The sequence below is a fragment of the Aethalodelphis obliquidens genome, unplaced genomic scaffold (genome assembly GCF_003676395.1).
Source record: "Aethalodelphis obliquidens isolate GAN/ISIS:26980383/991018 unplaced genomic scaffold, ASM367639v1 scaffold3, whole genome shotgun sequence".
Classification (NCBI taxonomy): Eukaryota; Metazoa; Chordata; class Mammalia; order Artiodactyla; family Delphinidae; genus Aethalodelphis; species Aethalodelphis obliquidens.
This window is the reverse complement of record NW_020837947.1, coordinates 508,877-527,100: the sequence shown is the minus strand read 5'-3', so window position 1 is coordinate 527,100 and position 18,224 is coordinate 508,877. Positions and strand designations below refer to the sequence as shown.

General features: G+C 41.5%; 1 protein-coding gene across 11 annotated transcripts in view; it reads left to right on the top strand.

The window, feature by feature from the left end:
* The first annotated feature begins 7 nt into the window (after positions 1 to 7).
* Positions 8 to 18,224, top strand: part of ERMARD (ER membrane associated RNA degradation) — a 31,067-nt gene continuing 12,850 nt past the window's right edge. For 2 of the 11 annotated variants that reach the window (XR_003427582.1, XM_027080871.1), the window contains exons 1-11: positions 112 to 3,154; positions 4,489 to 4,628; positions 5,584 to 5,685; positions 5,975 to 6,064; positions 8,248 to 8,345; positions 8,788 to 8,924; positions 10,307 to 10,421; positions 11,357 to 11,459; positions 14,974 to 15,003; positions 15,659 to 15,727; positions 17,157 to 17,330. Coding sequence is in view for 10 of the 11 variants with exons in the window: in XM_027080871.1 (XP_026936672.1) it covers positions 2,953 to 3,154; positions 4,489 to 4,628; positions 5,584 to 5,685; positions 5,975 to 6,064; positions 8,248 to 8,345; positions 8,788 to 8,924; positions 10,307 to 10,421; positions 11,357 to 11,459; positions 14,974 to 15,003; positions 15,659 to 15,727; positions 17,157 to 17,330 (1,260 nt within the window). In the remaining variant the exon portion in view is untranslated. Of the gene's footprint in view, positions 68 to 110; positions 3,155 to 4,488; positions 4,629 to 4,648; positions 6,065 to 8,216; positions 8,346 to 8,787; positions 8,925 to 10,306; positions 10,422 to 11,356; positions 11,460 to 14,973; positions 15,004 to 15,658; positions 15,728 to 17,156; positions 17,331 to 18,224 lie in introns of those variants that run through there. The other 9 variants (XM_027080929.1, XM_027080920.1, XM_027080877.1 and 6 more) reach the window with 8 other exon arrangements.

Sequence of the window (18,224 nt, the reverse complement as noted above, 5' to 3'; positions counted from 1 at the left end):
CGTGACGTGGAATGGCGTGGCCTGCGTCATCCCTCGGCGCCGTGGACGGGAGCCGTAAGTCATGGAGGTAGCGTTGCAGTCGCCGGTTCTCCTGAGCGCGCCCCTCGGGGTGCGGCGCGGGAAGCGCCGTCCGGGCCGCAGCCGGTGCCGCGGCGGAGGGCGGCCGTGCCTGCGCTGGGTGGCGCCTGCTGGACCCGTCCCGCCCCGCCCTCCTGCTTCTTGGCGCCGCCCGTCCCCACGTCGTTCCTGGGGCTCGAGGTCCCGGCTGCAGTCCGCGAGGACGTGGTGTGGGGGCCGAGGGGACGCCTTGCGCGCGTGTGGAGGCTCTGTGGCCGCGACAGCCACGGCCCGGAGCTGTTCACCGGGGCCGGGTCGTGCACGCACAACGCGCCGTTGGTTATAGTTTTTGTTCTGACTGGCTTTCGCCCCAAGGGAAGTTTTCGCTAGGTGGTACCCTGAGCAGTGTGGGAAGTATGTGTAGGAATACTCGCCTCTGGCTCACATTTGCAAGTCAGAATTACATTGGACATTTTTAGGCCATTTTGATAACGTAAAACTAAATCACAAGGGCCTCATTAACTGACCGTAGATCGGATTCAGTGGGGTTGCCTCAAAATAAGGATTCTACTTACATTCCTGCCTCAGGGAGTTCAATGTCAGCCATCTGTCAGCAGTTTTAGCACTAGCTGCTACTTTCTGAGTACTGTGTGCCAGGTGCTTTTCAAGTATCATCTCTAATTACTGCAACCAGAGAAGGCGATAATATTTTGCACCGCTTTACAGTTAAAAGCCTCGGGTATGTTAAGTAACGTTTTCAAGGCAAGAGGTAAAGAGTCTGAGAAAGGATTCAAACTCAGATCATTCTAGCTGTCAAGCACAGGCCGTTTGCACTACCCCATGCTGCTCTGGACAAGACACTGAAGTATCAAAAAGGGCGTGGGAGGTGCACACACATGTACATAAACATGCAGGGTTTCTGGCTTCTGGGGGGGGGACAGGCATGTTCCTGAGTGTAATACACAGGATGATGTATTTATTGTCATGAGTGACAGAGCATTGCAGCATCTAATGTTTGTTGATTTGAGGTTGGATTTTATTGTCCAACAGAGTATGGGCTTAAAAGTTAACCTAGAAGCCAACTTGTAGAATTGTATGTGTGTTGGTAGGGGTAGCATATAGCCATTCCTCAGATCTGAAGGTCTTGGAGACCTGGAGGGGTGTATTGCAGCTCAGGGTAGGAGGAGCCAATCATTCATGTAACTCTTATTTTTCATTTATTGTGTGCCAGGGTCTATGCTGTGTCCTGGGGTTACAGCATTGTATAAGGCGTGGTCTCTGTGCTCTAAGATCTTACTGTTTGGTTGAGTCTGAGGGACAACTGTGTCGATCCAGTGCCTACAACCAAAAGGAACCCTTTTTACAACTTCAGGTGCCAAATCCAGGGCCCACTCTGCTAGTGGAGTAGATGGGCTTTTGTGCAGAAATATCATTTCTGTCTGTCACCTGTCACTCCAGAACTACAGCTCATTCCTTTAGAGTTCGAATCCTTTTTAAAAATGCAAGGAGTCCCTTTTGATGTGAATGTGACCTTTTAGAGTTATATTTCTGTGTTAGTCCAGAGACAAACCACACTAGTTTTTGCACTAAGATAATTTGGTATAAAGAGTTAACTAGGTAAAAATTGTTAACTAGTTATCTGAAAAGATAAAAAGGGATCTCTGCAAGTAGTATTGTGGACACGGCAGCTGCGGGAAGCAGTCACTCCCCCTAGGACTGAGGGAGCTAAGGGAAGTGGTCGGAATTTTAGAGCTTAGAAACTTAGAGGAGGGCCCCTGCCTGGCTGAAACTCAGGGGTCTAAGGAGGAAACTGTGCTGCCCAGCTACGTGTAAGGGCCTGGCAAGTCTGGGAAACAGAGTTCTGAAGGGAAGGCACTGACGCATGGTGGTGTGTCTGTGGTGGGCATTCGGTGGTAAAGCTGGGCCTACAGGTGTCGGGAAGACTGCAGACTGAGTTCAGCTGCTGCTGCAGGGCGGTGCTCAAAGGAATAGGAAGCGCACAGGAAGCCCCAGGCTGCAGGCAGCGGGAGCAAGTCCCCTCTCCCCTGCCGTCCCGCAGTGCTCCTAGGGGTGTGCACCGACTGGCTGAGCAGGTGTCCCAGAGGACCACTGAACATTCCACACGAGTCTCTCGGGCAGCACCTCACCTGCTAGGGCCTGAAAGGATTGGTTGACAGTCAGGCCTGAGAGGGGGAAGTGAAGCCTTTGGGGACAGGAATAGCGGGCAGGATAACAGGGTGATGCTGACTGGGATGGAGGAACTTAAGGTGGCTGGCTTCCAAATCAGGGAGCTGCCAGGACTTACTGATGTTAGAACACAGAGACCCCTGAACTTGGTACATCACATAAAGACCCCAGGTCAGTTTTAGACCTAGAATGTGATCTCTTTGCAGCTTTATAAGATGAGCTTCATGTAATGTCGGGAAAATTATGAAAATTTGGTTTTATTTAATCCTTCATGGAAAAGCAGTGTGGTGTGCTGCTTTTTACACCATATAGGGAGTCAGAGTTATGGTTTTTGCTTCTCTTTTAACTCATTATGCTTGATTTTCTGTTTTCCCACTCCTCATTAAAAAATGCTTATTTTGATAACTTTGGGATAGCAAAAGAATGCTGAAAGGAATAAGGCACTATCCATAAAATATACTGAGCTTCTGTAAATTCTTAAATACTATGATTAATAAAGTAATTAAAAATCTTTAAGCATTTACTTGGAAATATTTGCATAAGTAATCTTTAGTTAACATTTAATCACAATGTTTTAATCATATAGTTCTCATGACATTCGGAAAGTGTATTAACGCAGTAGCTATACCTGAGTATATTCTATACTCAGAATAGACAGAATAGAATTTTCATGTGACTTAAATATATACTAAAATTAATTTTTACTTCATGTTAAACAGTGTTTTATGTTTTATATTTCAGATATTAATAGAGGATCCTATTACCACGTGTCTTTCTCCTTCAGTGTATGATATGATTTGTAAACTCGGGTTTGAAGCCAGAGAAAATTGCGATATCAGTAGTATTGTAACTCAAAATGGTGAAGTATGCTGGACGACAATTACAGACTGTGTGGTTTATACAGAATCAGGTTTGTACTTTCTCTGAAGCCCAAATGCCCGTCAATACTGTTGCATTTAAAATGTCTTGACCTGTAAAATTTCCCTCTCTGCTCATTGCTTTTTGGGTTAGGAGATGTTATAGTACAGCCTTAATTTGAAAGAGAAAAGGAATCGGTGTGGAAAGAGGGAATGAGGCAGAGAAGCATAGGAGAGTTAAGGGAAAGCTGGGCTCTGAAAACCAGGTGTGAGGAGGAAGGGGTCGGGAGGCAGTGAGGGCTGAGGGGCTCTCAGCTTACGGCCTGTGATCCAGGTGGAAGAGGGAAGAAGATAGAAGTCATAAGAATTAAGGGTGTAGAATGACCAGTGATATATACAATTATTTTAAATGTCTTCCAGGCATTCTTGTATGTCTTTTGAAGTAGGGATGTGGGATGGGAAAAATAATAATAATTGTAAAAATTATAAGGGAATGTGCTGTGGCCCAGCAATTCTGTCCAGGAACGTACAAGACAGGCCCAGTCACAGGTATGAACGTGTGTTTGTGCCAAGTTACTGCAGCATTTTGTAATAGAAAAGAAAGAAAGAAAGAAAGAAAAAAGACTGGAAATAGCCAAATGTCAAGCAGTAGTGGATTGATTAAATAAATTATGGGGAAAAAAAAAAAATGCATGCAAGGGAATATTATGCAGTGGTGAAAAAGAGTGAGGAGGCCCATCTTTCTGATCCAGAAATCTCTCTGAGCTGTATGGCTGAGTGAAAAAATAGGAGGAGCACATACATATATTATTTGCTTGTGTATGTATAAATATTTCTAAATACACCCAAGGAATTTATAACAGTAGCTGCTATAGGAAGGAGAACTGGTGGCAGGAGGGAGACTTTCACCGTTTTATATTTTTTGGTCGTGAACCATGTGAATGTTCAACCAAAACTTATCAAAACAACAAAACCAAAAATTCATATTCTAAATACGTTCCAAAATAATAATAATAATTATTAATAATGTCATTGGAAATCTCATAGTCTAATAATGTTACATTAAAAAGTCAAGTTAAAATATTATATATAACAACATGAAGCTGATTTTGTACAAACTTATATACAGATAAAGAGATTGAAAAAATGAAAAAATATTTGAACCTTTATTTTTCAAACTCGCTAATGAGAGTTTTTCTTTTATAAGCAGATAAACACTATGTAACTTATTTTCAACAACATGAGTATCTTTATTGTAAGTCCAATTATAAACTGGTTGCCAACTTTATGGAAATTTCGTAATTAAAGCCCTTTTTCTTTGATGATTTAGGCATTTGCATCACACGATGTGGAGCTGTGGTACTAACTTGCTTTCTTATCCTTGAAGCCCAGGGTCTGGATTACGGGGGAAGCGTGAGGCTGCTGGGCCCTGTGTGCCAGGCTGTCCACTTACATCTGTCGTCTCTGACCAAGGGGCAATTTGAGACGCGATATTCATCGGGGTTCCAGTGGACAGGTGTTCCAGAGGTTCGGCTTTTTAACAACCTTTAGAAATAAAAGACTTCAGATTCCACTTAGAGGTCCTTAGTACTTGCTGATTTTAAAGGGGTCTCCTCCATCCTCTGGGCCCTCAGCTGTAAGAAGGCTTGAGTGTTGCAAGGCAAAGTTGGAGCTGTTGGCAAAGCCCGCAGAGCCTGAGCTGAGACATCCTTTGACCAAAGGAAGTTTTTGGATGCAGTGTCAGGATTGGGGTTTAGGGACGTGGGTTGGTGCATGGGTGCTGGTCCTGGGACAGAGAAAAATGGACAGCTCCAGAAAAAAAGAAAGACTTTACAGACTGGTAGTAAGGTGTTCTTGAGACGGTGGGACCGGGAGACCGGAGGTAGGGATGCTTGGCTTGTTGAGGGCGAATAGAAGGGAGGAGGAATTGCTTGGGGCCCAAACCTTGTTTTGGATGGCTTGATGGTTGGTTTGGTGGTTGGTTCAAACCAACCATTTCACTTGGAACATTAAATTATTACAGTAGAGCAGTAACTATAAAAGAGTCTAATTCTAAAATACTTTGGATTTCCTAATGGAGGGTCAAGGGTGTTCCATTTTCCCTGTGTAGTAGCTCCCTTAAGTGGCAGGCTGAGCTGCCTTATGTTTACCTATTTTTAAGAACTAATCAAAATGGGAAATAAGATTAGGTCAAAATATTTGATCTTTCAATTTACAGTTACGCCAGATGTATTGCTTTTAATAAACATTTAAGTAAATAAAGAACTTTCCAAAAGCTCCTTAGATATTGAACGTCTAACGAGTTAAACATCTCTCTGATTCTTTGGATATTGTTATATAGAAAATGTTTACCTATACCAAAAAAGTCATTAAAATATGCCAATTGAAATCATCAGAGGTTTGAACTTCATTAATAGAACTGTGCCTTTGAGAAATAATACTTACTGAACACGAATTCTAACATATGTCTTATTCTAAACAGTTATTTCCTGAAATGTTTGATGCCTTGGGAAGTCTTCAATCTCTTGCTATTTCTCTTAGCTTAATGAAGCTGACATCATGTCTGGAGCGAGCCCTGGGTGACGTAAGTGTGAGGACTCTTTCGTTGTTGGTCCAGTAAAGTATCAGAAAGAACATTAACCTGTTTTGCAGTTTAGCTCAGATTTCTTGATTTTAAGTATTGTTTTCCTATACAATCACTTAGCATAGATTTTTTAAATATTTTTCTTTTTGAATGATTATGAGATCAAAAACGTCAGTGTCTTCGGTACTTTTGTCCTCTCATTTGTAGATACTTGCTTTATGGGCGATGTTTTTGTTAACATCATCTGACTCATAATACGATTGTTACACAATATTTGTTTTAATTTTAGGTGTATTTACTGATTAGGAAGGAATGCCCCTTTCTTTTAAGAGATCTGATTGCATCTGAGGAGCTCTCTCAAGTCTTTGGGCAGTCTGTGGTAAGCTTGTTTGCCTAAACCTGATGGAGTAGACACAGCACAAAACAGTCGATGTTAGCTGTACTTCTGTTCTTCAAAAACTGATGCTCTGGGCTTCCCTGGTGGTGCAGTGGTTGGCAGTCCACCTGCCGATGCAGGGGACACGGATTCGTGCCCCGGTCCGGAAAGATCCCACATGCCGCGGAGCAGCTGGGCCCGTGAGCCATGGCCGCTGAGCCTGCGCGTCCGGAGCCTGTGCTCCGCAACGGGAGAGGCCACAACAGTGAGAGGCCCACGTACCGCAAAAAAAAAAAAAATTGATGCTCTGTTAGGAAAAAATTAATTTCAGTGATTCAAGCATATTTTCCTTTCCCACATCCCCTTTCCAGCCAAAAGACACACCTCCCTCTTGTCCTGAGTGTTAATGTGGTTTGATAATAGCCTCTGGTGTGATGACTGCTGGTGTGAGGGCCTCAGGTCTAAGAGCCTCAGGTGTAGTAGTAACCTTTGATGTGATGACCTCTGGTGGGATAGCCTGTGATATAATAACCTCTGGGGGGCCAGGCAAATGAGCAATTTGAAGTCTTTTGATCCACTAATTATGTATTAATTATAATGCTAATTCTGCAAGTTATAGATTATAATACTTATTCTAGAATAAAATTTTAACCCTTTAAAGAGTGATATTATAGTTTTATTATTAAAAAGATCAATATTTTTAATATCCGAGAAATTACACCTTTTGCAGCTGTTCAAACTTAACGTGGAAAAAAAATTTAGATGCCAATTAAAAAACATGCAGAGCTATGTACGTTCTCAAACCTTCTAGAGGCCACATGATCAAGATCGTTTAAGACCAGTGAATAACCTTCAGGCAACTGAATAAGGCTGGGCTGAGGTGAAGGGGGAAGCCAAGGCAGTGCCAAGCCGGGAGGACACTACAAACAAGACACTAAGAAATCCGTTGTCAGTAGAGCTTTCCCACTCTTACAGTGGTGGTTCCTTACCCCTTGTCAGCTTAAGGATTGTTTTCTTTGGTGGAGGGTGTGGAGGGAAGTACAGACTGCTTGGTGTCATGCTGAATTCTTAAGTTCCGTCGTTTTCTTCTGCTCTTTATTTTCTGCCTGTGTTGTGCAGTGAGCCTTTTGCCTACCTGCAGCCCTTTTAGCTCCCAGATAATTTTCCTAGTTGATTCGCATATATATTTCTGATTGCCCAGATGGTATGAACAATTAATTTAAAATAATACTAAATTTAAAACAATATTAAATTCTTAATATTATAGTCATTAACATTTAATTAAGGTAATAGTAAAGTATTTAAAATTAGTGTAGAGCCAAGACTTCCCAGAATAGCGTCGAAGGACCGGCTGTCAAGCTTTTTGACATTGAGTTGAAACCCCTCTTTATAAACGTCCTGCCCTTTGAGGGAAATCCAGAATGCATCTGTTTCCTCTTCCCAGCGAGTCTTTAAGTTGTATGAAGACAGCTTCAGTCCTCTCCTGAGTCTCCTGGAGGCTCAGCTCTTCTTTCATGTGACGTGGGGTTGAGTTCTTTTAGTCTCTGAACGGCTTCCGTTTTTCTGAATCTCCTAAGGTGTGGTGCTCCAGACCCAGAGGTAGCCCATGGAAAGGTATAGTTATTGCAGTCTGATAAGCAGCGTCCTTGTATTGGGAGGGTCTTTGCTTTGTAGATGGAGGGACAGAGCAGGTGAACGGTGAGCTTCAAGTCAGAGAAGAGGCTGGCGCCTCTTGGTCTGGCTCTTCGTCACTGCCTTCTGTATTTTATCACGAGCACGCGCTGTTTACTGTGGAGTTTCTGTTTATCACTTTCTGTTTTGTTTTATCTAGATACTGGCCATGTTGATGTATGGTATGAAAGCAGTGTAGCCTGGGTGGCATCTCATCCCTCTTTGTGGCTTTGTGGCCTCTGAAACCTTGGTCTCACCTCTCCTTGCTTATATTTTTCTCTTCTGCATAGTGGGAATAATAGTACTTTCCTCAGAGGTTGTCCTGAGGGTGAGTGAGTAACAAATAAACACAAAATGTGTCTGACATGTTGAATGCTCAGCAAGTGTTGGTCTATTATTATTGTTATCATTACTATATACCGTTGGTTCCATGAATTCCAAGAAGAGAGCTCACATAGTCCCAGTGTTGTATTGGTTTACTCAGTGACCCGGTGATCTGCCCCCTCACTACCTAGATGGACGTGCTCAAGGTCTTCGTGGGCTCTCCGCGTGGACTCAACCTTCGCAACGTTCTGTGGCATGGCTTCGCGGCACCACAGGAGATTCCTCCAAAGTAAGATGCTGGGGGAGGGATTCTTTCTCTTTTTTGATATACTTAAGAGTTTGTTTTATTTTGAATTTCACATCAAGGAAAGATGTATTTTGAGAAGAATGAGAGTTTGGGGACAAGATTTTGAAGATAAAACTGAATGTTAGTGGCAGAATGACTGGCGTGATAGGGTTATGATTTCGCTGACTTGCGCCCCAGAAGCTCAGGTGGTGACGGGCACAGCACCCTGGTGTGTGGGAGACCCGAGGGTCAAGCTCACAGGTTTCTGAGATGTCGCTGGTCCTCCCGACCACTGCACAGCTCCATCCCCACAGCCCGTGGAGTTTCCTGCGATTTAATGCTGTTTTATTTTCTTAATTTTAAACTTTCTGTTTTTGAAAGTAGAGCTTTTTGTATGTGTGCTGAGTTCATTTCTCTAATGGATCTCTATGGTATTTTCCACTAGATACTGTTCAGTGATGATACTGTTGACAGCAGGATTGGGTCAACTACTAAAGGGTTACCTTCAGCAAACTAAGTTCACATTGGCACATCGACCTTTCATAACTCTTACAAGCTTAGAGGATTTGATCGTTTTCCCTGGTAAGTACCACATGCCACATTTTTCCTGAATATATCTCTGTAAAGATACTTACAGAGTTATTAAATAGCATTGAGACTTGAACTCTGTAGGTGGAACAGTTATTCTCCAGGGGCAAGATGCCTTTGAAAGTTTCATGAAGAACCTCTTAAATTTGGCCACATCAACCCTTACCTCTTCCCACAGTGCCCCCGGGGTTATCTGAGGGCCATGGCTGCGTGACTCAACGTTAATGATAAAGTTAGTTCATCGTGCAGATATGTTGGCGTACAAATGGCTTTGGACCAGTTTGTAACGCACTTTCCCTTCTCCTTTTAGCTCTCGTGTCTTTGTACTCATAATCCTTATGCCAAAAGTACCACTAGCATAAATGTTCTCCTATATCATCTTTTGTTTTCTTTTCATGAGAAAGCCATTTACCAAATTAGTGGGGTTGGGGGACACAGGACTTTGAAAGAGCAGTTAAACCATGTGTTTGCTCCAGGCTCATTCTTTTCCACTTTGGCTGAAGTGTTGTGTCTGTATTTGCTGATGTTAATCCTGGAGGGAACAGTACAGATCATCTTGGTCCCGGCAGCCTTAGCCTTTTTGTATCATGGATCCTTCTGGTAGTCAGGTGACTGGCAATAATGTATATAGTCTTTTTTTTTTTTTTTTTTTTTTGCGGTACGCGGGCCTCTCACTGTTGTGGCCTCTCCCATTGTGGAGCACAGGCTCTGGACACGCAGGCCCAGCCGCTCCGCGGCATGTGGGATCTTCCCGGACCGGGGCACAAACCCGCGTCCCCTGCATCGGCAGGCGGACTCTCAACCACTGCATCACCAGGGAAGCCCAATGTATATATTCTTTAAGACTTTATTTTTGTAGAGCAGTTCTGAGTTTACAGCAACATCAAGAGGGAGGTGTGGAGATTTCCCATCCACACCCCCCTCGCCCCCCCGCCCCGCATAGCTTCCCCCATTATCAACACCTCCCACCAGAGGGTACATTTTTTACCAAGGATAAACCTACATTGACAAGTCATAATCACCTTAAGTCCATAGTTTACCTTTGGGTTCACACTTGATTCCTGTATCTTCTGAAGATATTTTTAATTTTCTTGGTCAGTGTGGTCAGCTTGTTGACCCTGAACTCCTCTACTCAAAGTTGTTTTAGCTTAAAGAGATGTAATTGCCCACGTTCCCTTTTTCCAAGGGTGCCTGTGGTCACCTGCAACCCTGGTGCTAGTTCAGGTGGTCTCACGCTTAGGTGGCACGCTGCCCAGGGCCCATGGTTTATTTTCCTGAAGAGGTCAGCTCAGTGGCATCACTCCCTAAGTGTGTTTACACCTTTTTTTTCAGTTGATTAGTGTGGTTGTGCTTAAAAATATTTGCTATTTTTACAGATGTTACTTATGAGGTACTTTCAGTATTAGAAGAAGTGATGAAGAAATCCACTTTTATACTAAAAATCATGTTGCCATATTGGGAAGTTGCATTACTCAACTTCAAGTCTCACAGGTACCTGAAGTGTGGCATTACATAGTGGTCATTGGCAGCTTGGAGGCCAGGCCTTCTAAAAACCCTAACCTTTCTGCTTTGTCGCTATTGGAGTTGGAGCAGGTAGGAGCGGGACTGACTCAAGAGCAGACCCGAGCATAGAATATCTTCATATAATTAACTAAAAGGCATCTTGTAACTGTGTTTTAAACATTATTTTTTGTACTGTTTTTGTACAATTAATAGAGACAATTATTTTTTATTTAACTAATGAATTTATTTTTATTTAAAAATTAAAAAAAAAATTTGGGCTGCATTGTGCAGCTTGTGGGATCTCAGTTCCCCCATCAGGGATTGAACCCCAGCCACAGCAAGCAGTGAAAGCCCGGAACCCTGGCCCCTAGGCCCCCAGGGAGCTCCCTGATGATCAGTTTTCAGAATCAACTTATTAATAGTTTTTTGAGTTCTTACTGTGACTGAAACATAGTGTCCAATGTTAGAGAATCATGAGAGAAAGAAGATGACAGTTTGTCTCTATGTTCCCTGGGGAGCAAGCCCAGGAGTGGAAGCATCAGGAGGTCAGTGGTCTTTACTTCCTTTCAAGTTACCTTATCCTGATATGTACATTTGATTGGATACCTTGAGAACCCACTGAAATCGTGGTTTCTGAGTATTTTTTAGAAGTGAAGAAATAAGTTTAGCAGATCTTTGATGACACTATTCTACTGCAGCTGCTAACAGTGTTGCATCATACATTAAGACACTGGAAAATAGTTTTACAGCCACTAGTCTAATGAGACTTTGATTCTGTTTGGTCCTCATATTAGTGAGTAATGTCACTCCTCCTTGCTTTGGACATACTGGTGGTACCTGGAACACAGCACCCTTATTATGGTGTTGGTGCCAGTGTTTACTTTGAAAACATGAAGTTTTGCCTATTTCCTTCAACTTCACAGGTTTGCTGACTGTGCCATATTGTTATTGGTGCAACTAGAGACTGGACTTAGGAAAGTTTTTGCCACGGTTAACAAATGTCCAAAGAGACTTCTGACTGCTGAGGTACACTGCTTTAAATGGTTGATGGTGACTGTTGTTGCTGTATTGACATTTTTCCATGCCTAATTAAAAGCTTTTAATATCATATTTTTGCTTATTGTTAAATGAATTTTTTAGCTAAGAACTTTCTTTGGAAGGCCTGACTGTCATTTTTTGTGGCTTCCTATTGTGATTTTATATGTTATATATTTATTTTATTTGTGATTGTCTTTGAGGGTTCTGTCATATTTCCAGGTAGTCTTTTAAACCTAATGGTGTCATCAGATGCGTTGATGCTTGTGTTTCCTCTGTAGGCATATTTACTGGTACTATTGTAACCCCATAAGGTGGGCCGTGGGTGGTCTACAGCATGCCCTTTTCAAAGGATACTGCTTCCTTTTGGCCAGAACTGCCAGGGAGGCTTAGCAATGTCTCTGGGTGGCCACGGGCCTAGTTAGCTATGGGAGAATCCATTAGGTAGGGGAAAGGAAGAATATATATTATGGGACAAACAGCAGCATCTACCATACTTGGGATTCTTGTTTCTTTCACTAGTTCAGCTTCCTCTTTGTGCCCCTTTATATAGGCATTCCTCAGAATTCTGTTCTCAACCCTGTACTCTCTTTATATTTATTCCTTGGGAGACCTCACATAATACCATGCCTTAAGTTGTTACCTGTGTGGGAGCAACACCAATTAGTAAATACTTTGAAACTAATAAAAATGAAAGCACAACATGGCAGAAGTTGTTGATGCAGCTAAAGCAGTGCCAAGAGGGCAATTTATAGCATTAAGTTCCAGCAGTCTCCAAGGCATTGTCTCTAACTCACGGTTCTTTGATCTCCTGAGTTAGGTTTACACCTGTTCGTTGAATATCTTCATATGAGTTTTCCCCAGCATCTCAAATTTACTTTATTTCAGAAGAGCAAATTTTTTCTTCCACAAATTTGTTCTCTGGTATTCCTTATTATCCTTATTCTCTGAATTGCTCTGCACCAAGCTTTAGCACCATCTTATGCTCTGCCTGCACTCCATTCTCTTCATGGACTTGCCCTGCCGATCAGTTCTACCCCTGATTTGTCTTGTGGTCCTTCAGTGCTGAGGTCTCACCTGGCTCCCCTTCACACTCACCTGGTAACTCATCTTCCACAAGTCTTCATGATTCTCCTTCTCTAATCCATTCTCACACTGCCACTAATTGTTTTCTAAACTCACGAGTATTCCTGTGTCTTTTATGGTTTCCTCTGCTTAGAAACCTTCCATGGCTCCCAGCGCCTGCCTGCAAGGCTCACGCTTCTGCATGGCTTGTAAGGATGTCAGAGTCTGGCCTCAGCCTTTCTCCAGTTTGTTTTCCCTCTGATTCCCAGCATAATTTAAGCTCCTCGCCAGTTCCTGAACATGCGTGTCCTTCCTCTCACTTTGCCCACTGTCCCCTGCCTGACCACTCCCGGCCACAGTGGTGACCTCCCAGAGCCACATCTACTTGGATCTAACAGCTGCTTTTCTCTGCGTTCTCTTTCTGTCTTATCTTGAGGCAGTTCTGCTTTGCCTTATGTGCATTTTTGTAGAGCTCTCTGGTGTAGGCCCCTTTGGAGTGGGTCATCCATATATGTCCACTGGTGCCCACACCCGGTGCCTTTGCTGTAGGCTCTGCCCAGTCCAGTGTTGTGGAGTGAAGCCTGGGTCTTCCAGCAGAAACTAGAGCCCCAGTTGTCACAGCTCTCACTCGAGTGCTCTGACAGTTGACTTCATGGCAACCTGGCCAGTCACCGCACGGCTCTGTGATGCTATGAATTTGGTTATTTAGTTGTCATTTCACTAAACAAATAAATAGTGTGACTGTTTCTACAGAGGCTGTAGTTTATCGAAGAATATCTTAAATTTTAGCCCAGGCTTTTATCCAGAATAAACATAGCATCAATTTATTTACAAAGCAATACATACATGAAAATTATAAAGTGCTGTGCAAATGCCGTAATTATTTATTGAATACTTGTTATGGCATAAGGTCTCTTCAGAATCAATGCAGGATATGAAGATGAGCAAAGACCTAGGGACTTTTAGAAGCTTGTGTGTATTAGGGGTGAGAGATAAGACATTTATACCAACTCCATAAAATAAGGTAGAAGTTGGGCATTCCCTGGCAGTCCAGTGGTTAGGACTACGCAATTTCTCTGCCGTGGCCCAGCTTCGATCCCTGGTCAGGCAACTAAGATCCCGCAGGCTGCACGGCGTCGCAAAAAAAAAAAAAGGTAGAAGTTAATTCACATCGTTTATGGAGATGAATGAAAAGTTCAGCTTTTTTGAGGAAGTAGTGGGGATATTTAGTAGGCAATTGAATATTTAGAATAGAGCTTGGAAAAAATTTTAGGGTCAGCAATACATGGGCTTTAGAGTCATCTGCACAGTAATAAATGTTCAGGAGTATTTGATAGTATTAAAATGAAAATATGTTAATAAGCATTAATAAGTTTAACACATTTCTTGAGCACCTGAATGTAAAATCCTACTGAATTCCCCAGCAGCCTTTGAGATGGGCATTCCTCACTTACACTTCTGCAGAGAAAGCTGAGCATGGAGGTGCTCAGGGTCTCACTTGTAGGAGGTGTGGAGTTGGGATTAGAGTGCTGAGGCAGCCTGGCCCCGAGCCGTGTCTATAAAGTCTGGGCTAATTATACCAAGAAGCATGAAAAACAAAGGCTATTTGTTGGAGAAAATATTCAGTTGTGCTCACTTGCACACAAATACCAGCCATCAGTAGAAGTGCTCTGTGTGAGCAGTGATTGGTGAAGTTGTGGCATCGTAAGTGTTAGAGGTATCTGAAAGATGTTAAAAAAACAAAGCGGGAAAAAATGCTTGGAGGGTAAAATATTTAGGTATGCTAGTCAAGTGTATGCTTTAAAGCCCAGTTTGTATGAAGAAATTGAACAGCCATTTTACCCTTAATTTGCAAAATAAAAATGCTATTTTCTTATCAAGTCCTTAAACTCAATTATACACTTTAAATTCAAATCTATAAGATCATAAAGACCCGTTAGCTGAGATATGCTGATTTAGATCAGACCTCTGGAAATCTGGACTATGATACTTCTGACTTTTTTTGTCATTTCTGTCTAGTATTTATTACTGCTTTCACTCAGGCCTGATTCTCAAATATTGGCATTAACCTAAAATGGAGAGCTAATGATTGAAGTCACAAATAAGCCAGATGCTTTCTGTCTGTGATCAGTAGTCCATGAACAATAAAAAAACATTTCTCAACAGAAAAGAAAAAAAAAAAAAGAAGTATCTGAGCTACAGTCCTTGTTAGAGCAGTATTCTAACATGGCTAGACTGCCAGGGTTGCTGTATTTTCATGTCTTTTATATTGTGTTTATGTTGTCAATGACATTCTTCCCAAAGTGTTGCTAGATAAAGATTTATTTACACAAAAGGAGGTTTCATATTTGTGGCCCTGTGCTAGAATTTTTTCCTGCTTGAATAGTGTCACACTACTTGTATTTTGCTTTAATTATTTCTTTTATTTCCTTTTCTGAAGTCAACAGCTCTTTATACTACCTTTGATGAGGTAAGTAAACTTATAAGGTATTTTGAAACAAATAAAACATTATATTCTTTTAAAATTAAAATTAAAGATCAGCCATAAATCATATGCTTACAGGAAAATGTTGATAGTCATATAAGCAAAAAGAAAAAGAAAAAGGTGATGATAGTGTTGAATATAGTTTTCAGACTAATTGAGACCCAGTCTTATTAACCTAGCTTCTGAAGTTATGGAAAGGCCATAGCATACATATATACATACATACACACGTATATACATGTACACATACACAGTGTTTGCAAATACACATAAACACAATATACACGTATACCTGTATACACACACTACACATAAACACACAAATACATGTATACATATATATGCACATAAATGCACACAGACATATACATGAATACACATATACACACCTATATACATGTAAATATACATAAACACATACACACAATTAAGAATACATATATATATCTTCCTAAAGTCATTGTATTGGTTGAGAAAACCTTTTCTGAACAGGTGGTTGCTATGTTCTTAAGACTGTCCTTATTTCATTTAATCTGCTTTGGACTTACACAGCATGTCATACCAAATGTACAATATCTTTTGACACTGAAAGTTCTGTATATGTACCAGTTAATCAGCTTACTTCTTTTTGGTGTTTTAGATATTGGCAAAACACTTGAATGATGGTAAAATCAATCAACTTCCTCTTTTCCTTGGAGAGCCTGCAATGGTAAAGTATTAGGCATTTACGATCTAACATCCTTGTATTTATGGATGTGATTAGCACTTCTCAAAAATGATGTTAATTTTGGCTTGTGACGTGCCCATAAAAAATGCTTCTGAAGCATTCCCATGCCTGAACTTCATTGTCTGTGCAACTGTCATTTGCTGGCTCTGAGCCCAGCTCAGGTACTGTGCTTCATGCTTTTATTTAAATGTCCTTCTCCTAAGGCCTGATGACTTAGCTGACCTGATTCTGAGCAATATTTGAATTTGTGGGTTTTGTATTGCGCTGGTAGCAGGGACTGCATTTGCTTCGTGAATGACAGCAAAGTCAGATGCGACTAGTAAGACAGAGTGTTGGATGAGAGAAGGTAGTTATTTAGAGCCATTTTCTATTTATCACAGTTTTGTATTTTATGAAGTTATTGCAGTGACTACTTTGGACTGTAAATAGAATTTTCATATTTTCTCCTTTTAACTGGGAGTTAGCAACCTAGGTTCCAGTTCCGGCTGTGTGACACTAGTCAGATTCCATACGCTCTCTGGGCGTCCTTTCTGCCATCAGGAAATTAGGATGATTGAAGTAGTTTGTCTAATTCTGTTTGTCCATCAGCAATTTGCCTGGGTCAGCAAATTGGGTTTTCTGACTTATTTTCCTCTATGTTGTGGAAGAGTCCTTGGATTTTTGCCATTAAGAAAGAAGCAGTGTCTTCATAGGGCTTCAGAAGTAAACGAGTGATGTGAGAAAGGACATGTAAGAAGGAGAGCCATGAGGGGAAAGAAAAATGGTGTTGTCCGTGCAGGAGCACAGCAGTGGATTCTTTTATTGATTGGAAAGTTAGCTTCCAAATGTGGTCAACCCAGTTCTCGTTTTTCACAAGGGTGAGAATGAGAAAGGGTACTTTTACTAAGCACTGGAGCCATGCAAGCAGTTTTGCAGCCCTGGTGGTGAGTTCTACAAACTTCTTAGGTTCTTATCAATCAGCCAAGGAGCAGGTACAGAAACAGGGCTCCCCAGGTTATCCTACCTGAGGAGCAGGCTGTACAGTTAGAGACAGCAGGGTGCCTCAGGGGAGTCCTGCCTGAGGGGTGGGGTGCAGTTACAGACAGCAGGGTGCCCTCAGGGGAGTCCTGCGTGAGGCTGTGGAGTGCAGTTACAGAGGACGGGGTTTCCTCAGGGCCATCCTGAGCTAGTGGGGTGCAGTCCTGCCTGAGGTAGTCGAGTGCAGTGATAAAGCCAAGAGATCCAGGGACTATCGTAACTTGATACTTTTCTGTTGCGTGACCTTGAATGACTTTCTTTTTCAGTCTAACTTTTCTGTAATGAACATTGCTGCTCCTCAGATGTTTTGGGCTTGCCCTTTCTGGGCCTTCGGACTTTCCTTCTTTCTGCTGAGAATACTAACCAAATATTTTCTGTGTCCTTTTTTTGATAGGAATTTCTCTGGGATTTCCTGAACCATCAGGAAGGTCCCCGTCTAAGAGATCGTTTAAGCCACGGGGAAATCAGTTTACCTGAATTTCCGAAAGAAGCAGCCAATCAGTTGCTTGCATTTTCCTTTGTACTTTTACTCAGATTTATTGATGAAGATCTATTATCAGTGTTTAAGGTAATGTGTAGGAAAGAAAATTAATTAAATTCACGGTCATTAAGTTATGAAGGAATGTAGTTTATTTTCAGATGTAATTATATTTTAATCATCTTTTAATTTATGTGAGTACAGTGTACCTCCATCTGAACATGTGTGCATGTGTACAGGCATTGTCTATAACAAATAAATCAATATTACTTGATCTCACCAAGAATAATTCAGCCTATTTCCTAAGCATACATTTGCTTGTGTTTTTAACAGTGATGGGATATTGCAAACCAGAGAACAAAGTATAAAACAGGATTAACTAAATAAATTGGAAAAATTTACAGAGGACTATTAAATGAGAGAGTAGAATATTTGCATTTGTCAATAAACTAATTCTTTTATATATTAAAAGAAATAGGTTAGATTGTTAGTTATATTTTAATCTTTTTTTCAGACTGTACATGTAACAATTATGGGAAAATTTGTTTCAAAATTCCAACAGGATAGAAAAATTAATACAAAAAGTGAAAGTTCTCAGGAATCCCTTCTCCCAGAGGTGACTGCTGTCAGTAGCTGAGTGTCTCTGCTTCCACATCTTTCCATGAGCCTGCAGTGCGGGTTCCAAAGCAGGACATACTCTGTTTTATAACTAGCATTTCATTAACAGTTTATTTTTGGCAACTTTGTTCTACCTTACTCTGTCTCAGCTGCTTGATACCCCATCTTATCAATGTGTCATTATTTGTCTAAGCTGTCCTTCATTGATGGGTGATTTAGAATTTTCTCTGCTGTGGAAAATGTCTAACTATGATGCTGAAATTCTTTTGTGAACTTCCTGTTAACATCTTTGCTCTGTTTTATTCAGTTTCATTTTCCTCACTGGTTTATTAGCCTTATTTGCCATTTTCAGAGTATGTGTTGCTT